At 43.6% G+C, this 17,904-nt stretch overlaps 1 protein-coding gene across 1 annotated transcript; it reads right to left on the reverse strand.

The window, feature by feature from the left end:
* Positions 1 to 15,772: 15,772 nt before the first annotated feature.
* lingo3a (leucine rich repeat and Ig domain containing 3a) lies at positions 15,773 to 17,593 on the reverse strand. The gene has a single exon (XM_064933197.1). The coding sequence runs from the start codon at positions 17,591 to 17,593 to the stop codon at positions 15,773 to 15,775; it is 1,821 nt and encodes a 606-aa protein (XP_064789269.1).
* Between the last annotated feature and the right edge of the window lie 311 nt (positions 17,594 to 17,904).

The raw sequence follows: 17,904 nt of genomic DNA on the forward strand, positions 1-17,904 counted from the left end.
AGAACTGCCAAAGGGGGCGGTGTTGCAATCGACTGCAAAGATAGCCTGCAGAGTTCTGTCCTACTATCCAGGTCTGTACCCAAACAATTTGAACTTCTACTTTAAAAAAAACACCCCTCTAAAAACAAGTCTCTCACCGTTGCCGCCTGCTATAGACCACCCTCTGCCCCCAGTTGTGCTCTGGACACCATATGTGAACTGATTGCCCCCCATCTATCTTCAGAGCTTGTGCTGCTAGGCGACCTAAACTGGAACATGCTTAACACCCCAGCCATCCTACAATGTAAACTTGATGCCCTCAATCTCACACAAATTATCAATGAACCTACCAGGTACCTCCCCAAAGCCTTAAACACGGGCACCCTCATAGATATCATCCTAACCAACTTGCCCTCTAAATACACCTCTGCTGTCTTCAACCAAGATCTCAGCGATCACTGCCTCACTGCCTGCATCCGTAATGGGTCAGCGGTCAAATGACCTCCACTCATCACTGTCAAACGCTCCCTGAAACACTTCAGCGAGCAGGCCTTTCTAATCGACCTGGCCGGGGTATCCTGGAAGGATATTGATCTCATCCCGTCAGTAGAGGATGCCTGGATATTCTTTTTAAATGCCTTCCTAACCATCTTAAATAAAAAATTTAGAACCAGGAACAGATATAGCCCTTGGTTCTCCCCAGACCTGACTGCCCTAGCATTAGCATCGAACAGCCCCCGTGATATGCAGCTGTTCAGGGAAGCTAGAAACCATTATACACAGGCAGTTAGAAAAGCCAAGGCTAGCTTTTTCAAGCAGAAATTTGCTTCCTGCAACACTAACTCAAAAAAAGTTCTGGGACACTGTAAAGTCCATGGAGAATAAGAACACCTCCTCCCAGCTGCCCACTGCACTGAAGATAGGAAACACTGTCACCACTGATAAATCCACCATAATTGAGAAATTCAATAAGCATTTTTCTACGGCTGGCCATGCTTTCCACCTGGCTACTCCTACCCCGGTCAACAGCACTGCACCCCCCACAGCAACTCGCCCAAGCCTTCCCCATTTCTCCTTCTCCCAAATCCGTTCAGCTGATGTTCTGAAAGAGCTGCAAAATCTGGACCCCTACAAATCAGCCGGGCTAGACAATCTGGACCCTTTCCTTCTACAATTATCTGCCAAAATTGTTGCCACCCCTATTACTAGCCTATTCAACCTCTCTTTTGCGTCGTCTGAGATTCCCAAAGATTGGAAAGCAGCTGCGGTCATCCCCCTCTTCAAAGGGGGGGGACACTCTTGACCCAAACTGCTACAGACCTATATCTATCCTACCATGCCTTTCTAAGGTCTTTGAAAGCCAAGTCAACAAACAGATTACCGACCATTTCGAATCTCACCATACCTTCTCTGCTATGCAATCTGGTTTCAGAGCTGGTCATGGGTGCACCTCAGCCACGCTCAAGGTCCTAAAGGATATCTTAACCGCCATTGATAAGAAACATTACTGTGCAGCCGTATTCATTGATCTGGCCAAGGCTTCGACTCTGTCAATCACCACATCCTCATCGGCAGACTCGACAGCCTTGGTTTCTCAAATGATTGCCTCGCCTGGTTCACCAACTACTTCTCTGATAGAGTTCAGTGTGTCAAATCGGAGGGTCTGCTGTCCGGACCTCTGGCAGTCTCTATGGGGGTGCCACAGGGTTCAATTCTTGGACCGACTCTCCTCTCTGTATACATCAATGAGTTCACTCTTGCTGCTGGTGAGTCTCTGATCCACCTCTACGCAGACGACACCATTCTGTATACTTCTGGCCCTTCTTTGGACACTGTGTTAACAACCTTCCAGGCAAGCTTCAATGCCATACAACTCTCCTTCCGTGGCCTCCAATTGCTCTTAAATACAAGTAAAACTAAATGCATACTTTTCAACCGATCGCTACCTGCACCTGCCCGCCTGTCCAACATCACTACTCTGGACGGCTCTGACTTAGAATACGTGGACAACTACAAATACTTAGGTGTCTGGTTAGACTGTAAACTCTCCTTCCAGACCCATATCAAACATCTCCAATCCAAAGTTAAATCTAGAATTGGCTTCCTATTTCGCAACAAATCATCCTTCACTCATGCTGCCAAACATACCCTTGTAAAACTGACCATCCTACCAATCCTCGACTTTGGCGATGTCATTTACAAAATAGCCTCCAATACCCTACTCAACAAATTGGATGCAGTCTATCACAGTGCAATCCGTTTTGTCACCAAAGCCCCATATACTACCCACCATTGCGACCTGTACGCTCTCGTTGGCTGGCCCTCGCTTCATACTCGTCGCCAAACCCACTGGCTCCATGTCATCTACAAGACCCTGCTAGGTAAAGTCCCCCCTTATCTCAGCTCGCTGGTCACCATAGCATCTCCCACCTGTAGCACACGCTCCAGCAGGTATATCTCTCTAGTCACCCCCAAAACCAATTCTTTCTTTGGCCGCCTCTCCTTCCAGTTCTCTGCTGCCAATGACTGGAACGAACTACAAAAATCTCTGAAACTGGAAACACTTATCTCCCTCACTAGCTTTAAGCACCAACTGTCAGAGCAGCTCACAGATTACAGCACCTGTACATAGCCCACCTATAATTTAGCCCAAACAACTACCTCTTTCCATACTGTATTTAATTAATTAATTTATTTTGCTCCTTTGCACCCCATTATTTTTATTTCTACTTTGCACATTCTTCCATTGCAAATCTACAATTCCAGTGTTTTACTTGCTATATTGTATTTACTTTGCCACAATGGCCTTTTTTTGCCTTTACCTCCCTTATCTCACCTCATTTGCTCACATCGTATATAGACTTGTTTATACTGTATTATTGACTGTATGTTTGTTTTACTCCATGTGTAACTCTGTGTCGTTGTATGTGTCGAACTGCTTTGCTTTATCATGGCCAGGTCGCAATTGTAAATGAGTACTTGTTCTCAACTTGCCTACCTGGTTAAATAAAGGTGAAATAAATAAAAAACAGGAAGGTGGTGCGACAGTCCTTCTTGTAGGCTAATTATGTCATCAAATTTTGTCATCAAAGTCTTCTAAGGATTTATGGTGCTTTGAAGACAACTGGGAACTCTGTAAAAAACAAGGTTGAATCATGACGTCAGTGATCTTCAGGTCAGAGCTCTAGAAAGACATCAGAGTTCCCAGTTGTCTTGAACTCACTGAAGTCTGAGATTTCCCATTTTCCATTTTCCAATTGTTTTGAATGCGGCAGAAGTCATGCTGGATTGACAGCATGGCCAATGTATTCAACCTTTTCTGGCCCATGGTGTTATGTGAATGTTTATCCTTTTAAGCTTGGTAAAGATACCCTTAAACACAGACTTGGACCACACACCCACTCCCCTGAATAGCAAGCTAGTGATTGCTTTGCAACGCTTGCAGTTAGCCACTGATTCCTTCCAAACCAGTCATTATTGAATTTGTGATTTCCAATGGCCCGATGAGCACCGATACCTTTATCTATAATTTCATGAAAAGGATTTGCCAGTAGATTGTCGTCTTGATTCATGAAGATGACTGCTTGTCTAGCTTGCTAGCTAAGATTTTGAAAGTTTGATGTTGACATGATTAGTCCAATCAAAACTATGGTAGATATAACGTGATTTGAATTAATTTTATCTTTGGCCAATGACCTTTGAGAATCCTTTGATAGGCATTTCTAATGTAAATCTATGGCAGCACCCAATGTCTTGAATTTTAGAGCTCACCCCGTAGATTTTGTGGTGATGCAGTGTCCCCATGAGTGACAGAACACTGAGCCAATCACGGCACAACTAGAGGACATTACCAACCCCTACGCTCCCTATTTTTGGCTGGCTGCTCCATCATCACAGAAAACACTGGACTGAACATCTGCATTTTGGAGCTGCCTTACTCAAGAATGCAGAAAAGTGACCATGTTAGTATGCAGCTTTATTAACTCAATGTTGTTGTTTTTTTAACATTGTATGTAAACTGATATGTGACACGTATTAATACCAAAATAACATGCAAAACAGCACACACAAAAATTCTATATACAGTACCAGTCAAAAGTTTGGACACACCTATTCATTTCAGGGTTTTCTTTATTTGTACTTTTTTCTACATTGTAGAATAATACTGAAGACATCAAAAATATGAAAAAAGCACAATTGGAATCATGCAGTAATCAAAAAAACTGTTAAACAAATCAAAATATATTTTATATTTGAGATTTTTCAAAGTAGCAAACCTTTGCTTTGATGACAGCTTTGCACACTCTTGGTATTCTCTCAACCAGCTTTACGTGGAATGCTTTTCTAACAGTTTTGACGGAGTTCACCTCTGTCCCTGCAGGGTCCACCAGCCTGCAGCGCCCCAACCCAACACACCCCACTCAGCTTTAGGATCTTACTGAAATATTAATTTGATTGGTTTTGGGTATGTTAGGCCAAAGATTGAGTGACAGCCCACAGGACAGTAGACCCCCAGGGCCAGGACTGAGCAGCCCAGCAGCTAATGATTGCCTAAATAGGTATCTCCCCTGACGTGGGCATGTTTTCAGTAAAGACCATATAAGGCATCCAGACCTTATGAAAATTGAAATGCTTGGTCAAATGCTTGGTTACACAGTTTCTTCAGAGAACAGTGTCCAGTATCAACATTTCCAAGCAAACAAAAACAGGGAGAATGGAGAATATGTAGACATGCTGAGATAAAAGAAGATACTCTTTGCCAGAATTCAGACAGCCTTCACAAGACCATAACATATGCAAATGTATCCTCTTTTGTGTTTTACACCTCCAGAAGATATTTAAATTTTTGAGTGCATGTAAATCAGTTTCACTGGCATATAGTAACGTTCTATGGATGGTCTTAAACTGCAGTCATTTATGGGCATTCTAACATATATCCATTCATCATCATCAAATAGTTTTTACCAGGTCTTCCTCACATTTCTGTTTTACATGTTTTGTGTCATTGGGAAAAGCCTCTATCAACCCTTGATACAGTTTGCAAATCAACTTTGGAGGTTTGTCAGACTGCCTTAAAATAGCATCTGGCTTGTTCAGTGTTTTCTGCACAGAGTGAATAAAGTGTTGTATCTGCAAAAATTCACTTCAGCTCTGTCACAGACTGGTCTTCCCTGATCCTGCTGAGACCTCTGTCACCATCTGATACTCCTAAAATGAAGTATGACAAAGAATTACATTGGTGTACATTTATACATTATATTATCCAAGAATAGTGGTTCAATAATTGAAATGACCATTATTCACAGATCCCAGACTGTAGCTTTAAGCTGCTGTCCTGAAGCTACTGTAGGTCTACCCATTAACTCAAGATGGAACTTTGTATCATTCACTGATATTGTTAATATACTGCAAAATTCACCTGAGCGCCATAGATTGGTCTTCCCTGGCTGTCTGACCCTGCTGGGACCCTGTCACCAACTGATCCTGCGAAGGCCTGATGAGCAGTGTTGTGTACTGACTGTGCACTAGAGGGCTGCATTCCCGCGGTCAGCATTTTTCATGCTGCGAGCGGTCAGACAGACAACTTCGGGATTAAAATGTTTTTGTTTTTTTCATAGATTATTTGGAAACAGTCCTCTTTCTGCTTTGTATGTGTTAGCCTACCTATTGTATTAAAAGCACATTTTTTCGCATTATCCACACAATTTGCTGCTTCAACTTTAGTAGTCTAGTTGGGCATGAGAGTTCAAATGCAGCTCGTAGTGTCTAATTACTGACACAAAAAAAAATGCTTGGAGAATTTTAATGTGGCATTTAATGGCTACAGTTAACACTTGTTTTGTTATTTCACAAAATGTTTTTTTTTTTTTTTTTTTTTTTAGAAAAGGGGAGTTTTATTAAAGTACCAGGCTAATAATGTACAATTGCACTAAATATGATTTGATTCATGCAAGATTTTAAAACCCAGAAATCTTTAAAATGACATTCAGGAGCATAAGGTTTAAAAATAATAATAATTGGAATACAATATTGGAATGGAATATAAATAATAACATTGGAATTGAACATTTGAACATTTAATAACAATAACATAACTAATGAATTTAGTGTAACATTGATGTGGCAACTCTCTTATGCTCTGCTATTGCATGATTCTAATTTATACATAGGTCACAAGTAAAGCTATCCCCAGTCAAATTGGAGGACAACTCATGAGCACACCTCCTGGACTGCTCACGCCTAATCCATTCCCCACCTGTGACTGAAAACAGGGGGAGAGATGCCAACTGAAAGCTCTCGCTTAAAAACGTAGCTAGCTATCTAGCTATATGACTTGAAATGCTATGTAAAATAGCTAAAAGCAGTCCCCCCAGGATTCCCCGATTCTGTGATCGCATAATTCAATGCAAAATCAACCAATCAGTGCATATTATGCGAGAGCTTGCGATTTTGACCAATCCCCGTACTTTTAGCGCATAAAAGGGACCAATCAAAAGCCGGTTTGTAATTTTGACCAATTACTGCACTCTTACCGTGGAAAATGTCCCAATCCAAAAACACGTCAACAAAGTTTCCCCCCTGGCCTGCCAGCGAGTGATGGGCATTCCGGATCATTTCAGTGAGCCGGCTCGTTCTGCTCAGCTCACCAAAAAGAGCCGGCTCTTTTGGCTACCAAACGGCTCTTTAAAAAAATATGTTTGATATTATTTCAAGTCAAACAGTTTGCGATAGTTTGGTGTTAAAACAACTCTAATTAAATTGTTAAATGAAATCATACTCTACCTTAACCACAATGTATTTAAAAAAGCATTGGTTTGTTATGAAAAATAATGCTATTAAACATTTGCATTTAATGTATCGCTTTTTAATGTATATAAACAAAGTGCATATAAATGTAACAATTCAAAACGAATACAATCTGAACAACATAATAATAGAAAATTGCACCATATCAAAGAAAAATAAATAACAACATGCAAAACTGCAGCATCCCAGTTAACACATTAAACTGGTCCCTATTTTCTCTCTCTTCTTTACTACCATGTTATAACCAGCAACACACAGCAATGCTGACCATATTTGGCTTTAGTAGGGTAGTGGGCACTCTGCTCTCCTCAGTCTAACCTTGGCTTTAGTAGGGTGGTGGGCACTCTGCTCTCCTCAGTCTAACCTTGGCTTTAGTAGGGTGGTGGGCACTCTGCTCTCCCCAGTCTGACCTTGGCTTTAGTAGGGTGGTGGGCACTCTGCTCTCCTCAGTCTAACCTTGGCTTTAGTAGGGTGGTGGGCACTCTGCTCTCCCCAATCTGACCCTGGCTTTAGTAGGGTGGTGGGCACTCTGCTCTCCCCAGTCTGACCTTGGCTTTAGTAGGGTGGTGGGCACTCTGCTCTCCCCAATCTGACCCTGGCTTTAGTAGGGTGGTGGGCACTTTGCTCTCCTCAGTCTAACCTTGGCTTTAGTAGGGTGGTGGGCACTCTGCTCTCCCCAGTCTGACATTGGCTTTAGTAGGGTGGTGGGCACTCTGCTCTCCCCAGTCTGACCTTGGCTTTAGTAGGGTGGTGGGCACTCTGCTCTCCCCAGTCTGACTTTGGCTTTAGTAGGGTGGTGGGCACTCTGCTCTCCTCAGTCTGTCTATGGAGAGCGCTGCTCAAAGCACTGAGTGCAATTTGTCAGCTTTGCCCTTTTAAACTCTCTCTCTGTAAAACTTAATATGGCTCATGAAAGCACAATCTTTCAGAATTTTTTTAGAAATGGAGTAGTACATACAATATCAACCACAACTCAATTTGTAGGTTATCTCCCTAAAGACTCTTTCAGGAAATAAATCACAATCTCAAGTATTTTGAAGACAATTTATGAGGAAGAAATATCGATCCTCAAATTGAAAGCGTTTGATCAGCTTTGAATCTATTTGGGGGGGGGGGGTGAGAGAGAAAGAGAGAGAGGGGGGGAACACACTCATCCAACATATTACTACTTTACTCTAAAAGTATCTACATTTCTCTCTAAACAAGTTGATTGTTAATCAAGACTTTCCTACTTGTGTATTTTTAAAAAACAATTATAGATCTAACTTCATTAGAATATATTTCAAAATGTCAAAACAATAGATAAACATACCACAAAATCATTTTGTTGAAATATTTCCAAAAGTTGTGATGACACAGAGCAAGTGCAGTGGCATCCAGGGAAAGTGTTGGGGAAATAATTTGGTGCCATCTTGTGGTCTTAGTGTGAATTACGAGGGGGGGAGGGCTAGTTGCCTCTTTCAAATCTCCTCATAGCGCTGATATTAATGGTGACATATGAAACACCATTTCCCCCCCCCATATTTTTCTTTACCCCCTTTTTCTCCCCAATTTCGTGGTATCCAATTGGTAGTAGTTAAGTCTTGTCTCATTACTGGAACTCCCGTACGGACTCGGGAGGGGCGATGGTCGAGAGCCATGCCTCCTCCGAAACACAACCCAACCAAGCCGCACTGCTTCTTGACACAATGCCCATCCAACCCGGAAGCCAGCCGCACCAATGTGTGGGAGGAAACACTGTACACCTGGCGACCTGGTCAGCATGCATTGCGCCCGGCACGCCACAGGAGTCGCTAGTGTGCGATGAGACAAGGATATCCCTGCCGGCCAAACCTTCCCTAACCCGGACGACGCTGGGCCAATTGTGCGCCGCCCCATGGGCCTCCCGGTCGTGGCCAGCTGCGACAGAGCCTGGACTCCAACCCAGAATCTCTGGTGGTACTGCACCACCCGGGAGGCCCCTTCCCCCCCATATTTTATTCAAATAATTAAAATAAGACAACTAGATTTAGCTTTAAAGTATTACTTACTAAATAATTTCTAAATAAAACTGATTAAATAGATATTAACACACTTGTGTGAAATCTAATCCCATAATCTTCTACTGGGGGGTGGGTGGGGCAGTTCCCCCGGTACATAAAAAAGGCCACTTTTCTAAAAACAACATTTAATGAAAAAACTCAAAAAGTGTAAACTGTAGCCATTTATTTCCCTTTATAGTTTAATCCCCTAAGAATTACCTTCAACACATACATTTTGTTACTCCAAATGTTGCTTTTTTTGTGTCAGCAATTAGACATTGTTCTTAGAGGGCTAAGTTACCCCCTAGTACTCTACTGATAACCCATTTATTTGTTTCTTCCTAAAAGGTAGGTTATATCCTATAGGCCTATGCAAATTGTAGCAAGTGTCTCTATCATCATTCTTGCTTCTTCAAGTTCAGTAGCCATACATGGGGGGTCAGGTGAGTGTGTGGTCTCAATGAAATAGAGTAGGCTATAGCTTATCCATGGACGCAGAAGCACGAGGCAGTTAGCTTATCCATGGACGCAGAAGCACGAGGCAGTTAGCTTATCCATGGACGCAGAAGCACGGCAGGGACAGTTATCTTATCTATGGACGCAGAAGCACGAGGCAGTTAGCTTATCCATGGACGCAGAAGCACGAGGCAGTTATCTTATCCATGGACGCAGAAGCACGAGGCAGTTATCTTATCCATGGACGCAGAAGCACGAGGCAGTTATCTTATCCATGGACGCAGAAGCACGAGGCAGTTAGCTTATCCATGGACGCAGAAGCACGAGGCAGTTAGCTTATCCATGGACGCAGAAGCACGAGGCAGTTATCTTATCCATGGACGCAGAAGCACGAGGCAGTTAGCTTATCCATGGACGCAGAAGCACGAGGCAGTTATCTTATCCATGGACGCAGAAGCACGAGGCAGTTATTTTGCCAAGGAAATGTACTTCCTAAACACTTTACTGCATTTCCTAAAATAGGCCTAAATATTGATCACCCATGTTTTTCTGTCTGAAAATCTTCCCACTAATAAAAGGTAGGCTATAAAAATAGCTCAAGAAAAAGTGCAAGTCTCACCTACTCTGCTCTCTTCAAACTACATCTAGTATATTGGCAGACATAGCTTAATATAAGGGCCATGTGAGAATCTCTGGTACTTTCTTAAATTATTTTTGCGCATTTGATATTGCCTGTAGGGCACAAAATTGCTGGGACCGTGGCTGACAAGTGAGCTGCGTCACTAAAATAACATTGCGGGACTGCAGTTGGGTTCGGGACCAGTTTGTGTGGTAGCGGGTGGGAGTCAGACAGAAAACCAGTAGGTGCGGGCTTAGTGGAGTATAAAATGTAATATGAAAAGCTGTGGTTGAAGGCGGGGGCGGGATGAAGAAACTCTGCACCATGACAGTGAGGCCTGTAACTTTAGAGCTGTTTATTACTGTGTCAGTGTGAAAAGTAGTGAATTAGTTAGGGAAACTGACAGATCAATAATGTTACATGGCCATACTGACTAATAAAAACTCACATTGCACTGAAAAAAATGTCAGAATATTAATCTTCAATCGTTTGATTCTGAATCAGAGTGGTGCAAGGGGGTTGCCTTCATCCACATCTTCAGCACCCGGGGAACAGTGGATTAACTGCCTTGGATTAACCTTTACTAGCCCTGATGCCAGTATTTATTTATACAGCTCCCGTTTGGATAATGTCTCTTTGGTCCATCTTGATCATGGTTCTCACAGCACTGACAGCTGTGTTGTTGACAATGACAACTGGGCCGGAGGTTCTAACCATTGAGGGGATCATGTGAAAAAAGCATTTGTTTTTGATTGGTTGTTGCTTGCAACTGGTTGCACAAAGTTGAAAAGTTCAAACTGGATGCAACCAAGTTGCAGGTGAGTTGCTTATTAGTTGCAGGGGGTTTCACGAAGCAATCAAGAAGCAACTCAGTTGCAAGCAAATAAAATTGCAGCATAAGTGAGCTTGATATGTTTTTCTTTGTATTTCAGAGACTATGAATAAAAAAAGTGTTAACTTCATCTAACTTCGCCTATTCTCACATTCTTTATCTTTATAATTTAAATATAGCTATATTGCAATGAACTTTGATGACCCCTATGAAAAAGATGTCACAGTAAAAATGACCTAGGTTTTATGGGTATTATGAGGACAACACTGTGGCACTCTATCAATGACTGTGTATATGAATGGAAAAAGCCATCGATCACGTGGCACTATTCGTTCCTATGTGAAGACTTAATAGAGTGATGAGGAGGAGGAGTCTCCAGTGTACAGAAGTGAATTCACCATTCATTTTCGGTACTCAGGGTTCACTCATACATCATTTAAGCTTTGTTTTACTATTGACACTAATTTTTAAATTGTATATCAATTTGCTCTCCTTAAGTTTAAGTAATCTGATTTATTAGTTTCAGTCTGAATTATTCAAACTTTTTGCCGCCAGCTCCTGATATCAGGACATAAAAACTACAATCTGTCTCCTGAAGTAGCCTGACATGCTCACTAGGCCCGAACTCGTTCTCCTCTGTTTTCCTTGGCTAAACAAGCTGGCTAGCTGAACTATGCTAGTTGTCTTCATTGCCAAACATACTGCATCCCCAACTTCAAAACTCCTTTGCTAGTTATACAATCATATATCTAAGACATTTGCTGGAAAGAAACTTGATCATTCTCTACTGTTTTGTTGAAGTCATTTATTTATATATTTTTATTTTACCTTTATTTAACTAGGCAAGTTAGTTAAGAACAAATTCTTATTTACAAAGGCCTGACTGCTCAAAGACCTCTCCATAGTGTCGCCCTCCCAGAGTGCAAAGAACCTTGGTGTGACCCTGGACTACACTCTGTCGTTTGCTGCAAACAACAAAGCAGTGACCTGCTCCTGCAGGTTCATGCTCTGCAACATCTGTAGAGTATGACCCACCCTCACACAGGAAGCAGTGCAGGTCCTAATCCAGGCACTTGTCCTCTCCGGTCTGGACTACTGCAACTCGCTGTTGGCCAGGCTCCCCGCTTGTGCCATCAAACCCCTGCAACTTATCTAGAACTCAGCAGCCCATCTGGTTTTCAACCTTCCCAAGTTCTCTCATGTCACCCGCTCCTCCGCACACTCCACTGGCTTCCAGTTGAAACTTGCATCCACTTCAAGACCATGGTGCTTACCTACAGAACAACAAGAGGAACTTCCCCTCCCTACCTTCAGGCTATACTAAAACGCTACACCCTAACCCAAACACTCTGTTCGGCCACCTCAGGTCTCTTGGCCCTGGCACCCTGATGAGAGGGAAGCTCCCGCTCTGCACAGTCCAAGCTCTTCTCTGTCCTGACACCCCAATTGTGGAACCAGCTTCCCCTGAAGCTAGGACAGCAGAGTTCCCCTGAAACCCTACCTCTTCAAACAGTATCTTACAAATCCTCCTCACCTCGACCCCTCTCCCTCCCCCCAAAAATAAAAATAATAATAACAATAAAAAACACTTAACCAGCACTTGCACTTGACCCCCACCCCACCCCGATAGCTCTGACTCTACTGTACGTAAATTGAGGAAAAATGTACTTTCTATGACTGTGAAATGTGGTTGTCCCAGCTAGTTATCTAAGATGAATGCACTTACTGTAAGTCGCACTGCATAAGCTCGTCTGCTAAATTACTAAAATGTAAACATTTTCACCTGATGTACCCTTGAGAAACAGATGCCTCACAAGTCCTCAACTGGCAGCTTCATTAAATAGTACCCGCAAAACATCAGTCTCAATGCACAGCATTGAGATTGCCTGCAATGACAACAAGCTCAGTCCGATGATGCTGTGACCCACAGCCCCAGACCACACAACCCTCCACCTTCAAATCGATCCCACTCCAGAGTACAGGCCTCGGTGTAACACTCATTCCTTCGACAATAAAAGTGAATTCGACCTTCACTCCTGGTGAGACAAAACTGTGACTCGTCAGTGAAGAGCACTTTTCTGAAAATAAACGCAGTTGACAGTGAGAGGACATTCTTTTTTTGCTGAGTATATATATATATATGAGAGAGATAGTACCAGTCAAAAATTTGAACACACTTACTCATTCCAGTTTTATTTTTATTTTGACTATTTTCTACATTATAGAATAATAGTGAAGACATCAAAACTATGATATAACACACAGTTATTGGTACTATATATATATATATATATATATAAAACAGTGTGATATACAAAACAGTGTGCTTCTACACCTGCATTGCTTGCTGTTTGGGGTTTTAGGCTGGGTTTCTGTACAGCACTTTGATATATCAGCTGATGTAAGAAGGGCTATGTAAATACATTTGATTTGATTTAAATAAATTTGATTTGATACAAAATGTCTGGAACTTCTCTGTGACAATGCTGTAGATTCCTATGCTTTCCAGCAGAGGGCAGCAAAGGTAAGCTATTTGGGACTGTTGGCAGTGGTGCATTGAGTGAGGGAACAATCTGTGGCGCCAATGACAGCCAAACCAAAGCTTGAAAGAGAGGCAGATGTAGATAAAAACTAGAATAATATTATTTTTAAATGTACCTTCATTTAACTAGGTCAGTCAGTTAAGAACAAATTCCTATTTACAATGACGGCCTACACCAGCCAAACCTGGACTACGCTGGGCCAATTGTGCACCGCCCTATGGGACTCCCAAACATGGCTGGTTGTGATACAGCCTGGAATCGAATGGTGTCTGTAGTGATGCCTCAAGCGCTGTGATGCAGTGCCTTAGACCGCTGCGCCACTCGGGATCCCCAAATCGCTGATCATGTCACTGTTCATACAGCCTAGCTATACTGGGAATATAGAAATACAACATGACATTTTTCTACAAAGTGCATCAATTTCAATTAAATAAAATTTCAAGTAATTAAGTCAATTCGATTTCAAATTGTCCAAACAGTCCAATTTCAATTAAATTTTAATTCCATAATTTTGAACATTTTGAACATTTTGAAATTCAAGTTGAATTCACTCTAAATCCTTCACTTCATGAGTGAATTCAATATTTTAATTGGAATTTTAAATGAAATTGTAATTCTCCCAAACCATGGTTAGCACCCTAAATCCAAATAAGATATTAGGATATACACCAAGCATACATAAACCTACCAGGTGAATCCAGGTGAAAGCTATGATCCCTTATTGATGTCAGTTGTTAAACCCACTTCAATCAGTGTAGATGAAGGAGCAACTCAATATTAGGCAGTGTTCCTGTTTTGTTAACTCAGTGTATTTTGGGAATTTAAATGCAATTTCTCCTGTGCTGCGGCTCAAGGATAATAATTATGTGCCAGGCACCTGCACAAAGTGCAGAGGGATGATGATTAAATCATTTTTGCCATTAGCTAGTTTACAAATACTTAGCAATAACTGCTCTTCCAAAAAATACAATGTACTGCTGTTATAATCAAATTCACATTTTACAAATATTTAAGAACAGAGTAATCTTCTCTTAGTTCCTGATCCTATTCTAATTTATCTGCAGAAAGCAAATGATGTCAGCCTTGGGATTTGGGCAATGAAGGCCCTCTAGCACATCCTGGCTCTGTTCCATTGTGACCTCTCTTCTAGCATCCAAGGTCTCTGTTACATTAGCATTTTCCTGCATATCTGAGACTTGGGTCCTGATGAGAAGCACTGTCCCTGCTGGTCACCAGGCTTCCCACTGCTTCCACAAAATAGCAAACTGATCTGATACACTGCACGCTTGTCCTTCATAAGTTGTTTGGAGAGCACAGAAAGGGCAAATCTCTGCGCCAGGCAATATGTGTTTGCTATGAATGAAATTACTGGCTATTACCAGTTAGAATAATTCGATTTAGAATAATCCACATAAAATCATCCACAATATGAACAACCACAATAGCTTTGAAAGATTCAAATGTATGACATCTGATGTATATGTCTAACCAATCGATACAGTATGAACAGTCTTTGGATGAAGCCATGAGACAACGACGAATTAAGAAAGATTATATAGCAAGATATTCAGAAATTGAGACAACAAATCTGTACACCCAACAAAAACCATACAGTATATACAAAACATTTTGTACACCTTTTCACACGTCAGAGGGGGTGCAGTCTGAGGGCAGGTGTATACTATTTACTGAATACACCAGAATGAGGATATCTGAACCCATAGGAAATTGTGTGTGGTTTTGTGAGTGATCACTCACCTGTACACAAGGTTTCTATATGGTACACAAGGTTTCATTCATGGTACTTTACATAACAAAACCATACAAAAAATTGAATGAGTCAAATGTGTGGCAGCATTTCATGCTTTTGAATGACAGACGAGGTTGGAAGTATCCTGTAATGTAGTTTGCATTAGAAGTCCTTCTGTATGGCGCCCATGGTTATAGCTTGGCAGTGTAGTATACAATATAGACTACTGTTGAGAATCAAGGTCAGCTATCTACTGTATGCAAGATCTCTACCTGTGTGGTATTGTGGTAGCTGGATCTCAAATCTGCTATAGTGGGAGAATAGATTCAAACTATATAAATTGCCAGTCCTCCTATGGGAAAACAAATAATATCATCTGTTTAAATGAGTATTGGCATTCAGCGAGCACCCTGTGATTATGTATTCATGAGTGAGGATGGAGGGTGCACTGCGGAGACCAGTGGAGCTGTGCAGGGGTCATGTCAATAGGATTTTGGGACATCTTTAACTATCATCCAGACACTTCTGCAGAAGATAGACTAATACACAAATAGCAATTGAGAAAAATCGGACTGTACCAAATAAATTTACTTTTTTGTTGTTGATACAGCCATTTACAGATAAAAAAAACCTAAGTCTTAGTAATCTGTCTTGGATGAACCTCGTGAGTTGATTTCTGAACTGACAGGGATCAGTATCAAAAAGTCCAAAGTTATTCTGTCCCCGTTTAAGTCTACAAGTCAACAGAGCGGCCCATTTTCTGTCTCAAATCATCTTCATGTTGAACTTACGGGCCCCTCCCTGTCCGCCACTGGCAGCAGGGCCATCTACCTTTCTGAAGGAGTACTCTACTGAGAAGTTATTCTTGTGCTGCCCCCGGCCCCGGCTCCATGCGAACAGCATCAGGAAACAGAAGACCACCACCCCAAGGAACAAGCAACACCCCATGGCTGTGGATATCAGGATTGTCTTGAGGTCCAAGGTGAACTTGAGGAAGACCTTGGTGTCGTTCAGATTGGTCTCGTTGAGGTCACCTGTGTAGTATGTGCGGTTGGCCATGAGCGCTGCGTCCAGAGGCAGCGCGCTCACGGTCAGCGTGGCAAAGTAGGTGGCGTTACCCCCGGCATTGCTGGCGATGCAGATGTAGGTGCCGCTGTCAGTCACCTGGGCGTAGCGGATCTCCAGCGTTCCCTCAGGTAGGACGATGACACGTCCAGTGCTCTTGGTAGTGATCCGACGGCGCTGGGGAGATACCCAGAAGATGATAGGTGTGGGTTCACCCTCCGCCCGGCACACAAAGGACACTACCTGGCCCTCCCTGGCAGTCACAGGCTGCAGCTTCCTGTTGCGTATCTTGGGCTTCTGGCAGGTAAAGTGGTCAAAGAGGGCAGAGTCTGAGAAGGCACTGAGGGCCCTGCCCTGCACCTCCATGGGTCCCGCACACACTGGGGACTTCCCTTCAAAGTTGAGGGTCTTCCTGCGCTGGAGGATCCAGAGCAGGCGGCAGTCACAGGACAGAGGGTTCCCATCTACACGCAGCGTCTCCAGGGTGTTGACAGACTGGAAGGCGCCCTCCTCCAGGGTTACCAGGGCGTTAGTGGACAGGTTAAGCAGGCGGATCTGCCGAAGGCCACCGAGGGCGTACGGCTGCACCGTCATCAGGTTGGTGTTGACCAGGTGTAGCTCCTTCAGCCGGACCAGGTCCCTAAGGGCCCAGGACTCCAGCACTGAGATGGGATTGTAGGAGAGATTGAGGCTGGTGAGGTGGGCCAGGCTGCGTAGGGCGGCTGTGGGCACAGAGGTGATGTTAGTGTTGGTGATGGACAGCCAAGACAGGTTGAGGCCCTGGAGGCTGTGGGGGGAGATGTGTTCCAGGAAGGGCCAATGGTCGATCTCCAGACCCCGCAGCCCGCCCAGCTTACGGAAGTTCTGGTCATCCAGGGAGGAGATGCTGAGGTAGCGCAGGCGCAGAGTGACCAGGCTGCGGAGGTAGGAGAGAGACTGGCTGGAGATGGAGGTCAGGTTGCACCTCTCAATGGTGAGCTCCCTCAGACCCACCAGGCCCAGGAAGGCCTTGTTGGAGATGTAGACCAGGTCGTTGTCGCCAACCTCCAGGTTCCTCAGGCTCTTTAGATCCTGGAAAGTGAAGTCCAACAGGATGACGATCTTGTTCCCACTCAGGTCTAGTGTGGTGAGGTTGGTGAGGCGTGAGAAGGCGCCCATGGGGACCAGTTTGAGCTGGTTCCCCCTCAGCGACAGCACCCTCAGGTTCTGCAAGCTAGAGAAGGCGTTGGGCTCCAGGACACTGATTATGTTCTCACTCAGGTCTAGCTCCTCCAGCCGAGGGTAGGAGAGGAGGTCGCCATGCTCCACCCAGCGAAGCATGTTCCCACTCATGTCCAGCAGGCGTGTGTCCGAGGAGATGCTGTCGGGGAGGGCAGACAGGCGCTTGCCTTGGCAGGCCACAGACTTGAGCTTGGCCATGCACTCACAGCGCTGGGGACAGCCTTGGCTCTGAGTGGAGGCCACAGTAGTCATCAGCAGCAGGAGCAGGCCAGGCCACCCCATGCCTGGACAGGCTGCCATCCCCCGCTCTACCTCCGCACCACTGTGGCTGGATCAGTGCACCAGACACCTGTCGACAGGGAGAGAGAAAGAGAGAGGGGAGAGAGAGACAGATACAAATGAGTGCATCTCTATTCCCTCCAACAGCTGTGATCAGACACTGTAAATGAGTAAAATTACTATTACAGACTTTAATTACCTCTTTAATTAGCTAGTGCTCTGAGCCCGAGCCTCAGAGGATTACACACCATGGGAAACCTGGCCTAAGTTTCCAGTAAATTATTATTCTGTTTCGAGGCACGACCCCAGAAGATAATGAGAAGTTAATTTAC

The sequence above is a fragment of the Oncorhynchus masou genome, chromosome 24 (assembly GCF_036934945.1).
Source record: "Oncorhynchus masou masou isolate Uvic2021 chromosome 24, UVic_Omas_1.1, whole genome shotgun sequence".
Classification (NCBI taxonomy): Eukaryota; Metazoa; Chordata; class Actinopteri; order Salmoniformes; family Salmonidae; genus Oncorhynchus; species Oncorhynchus masou.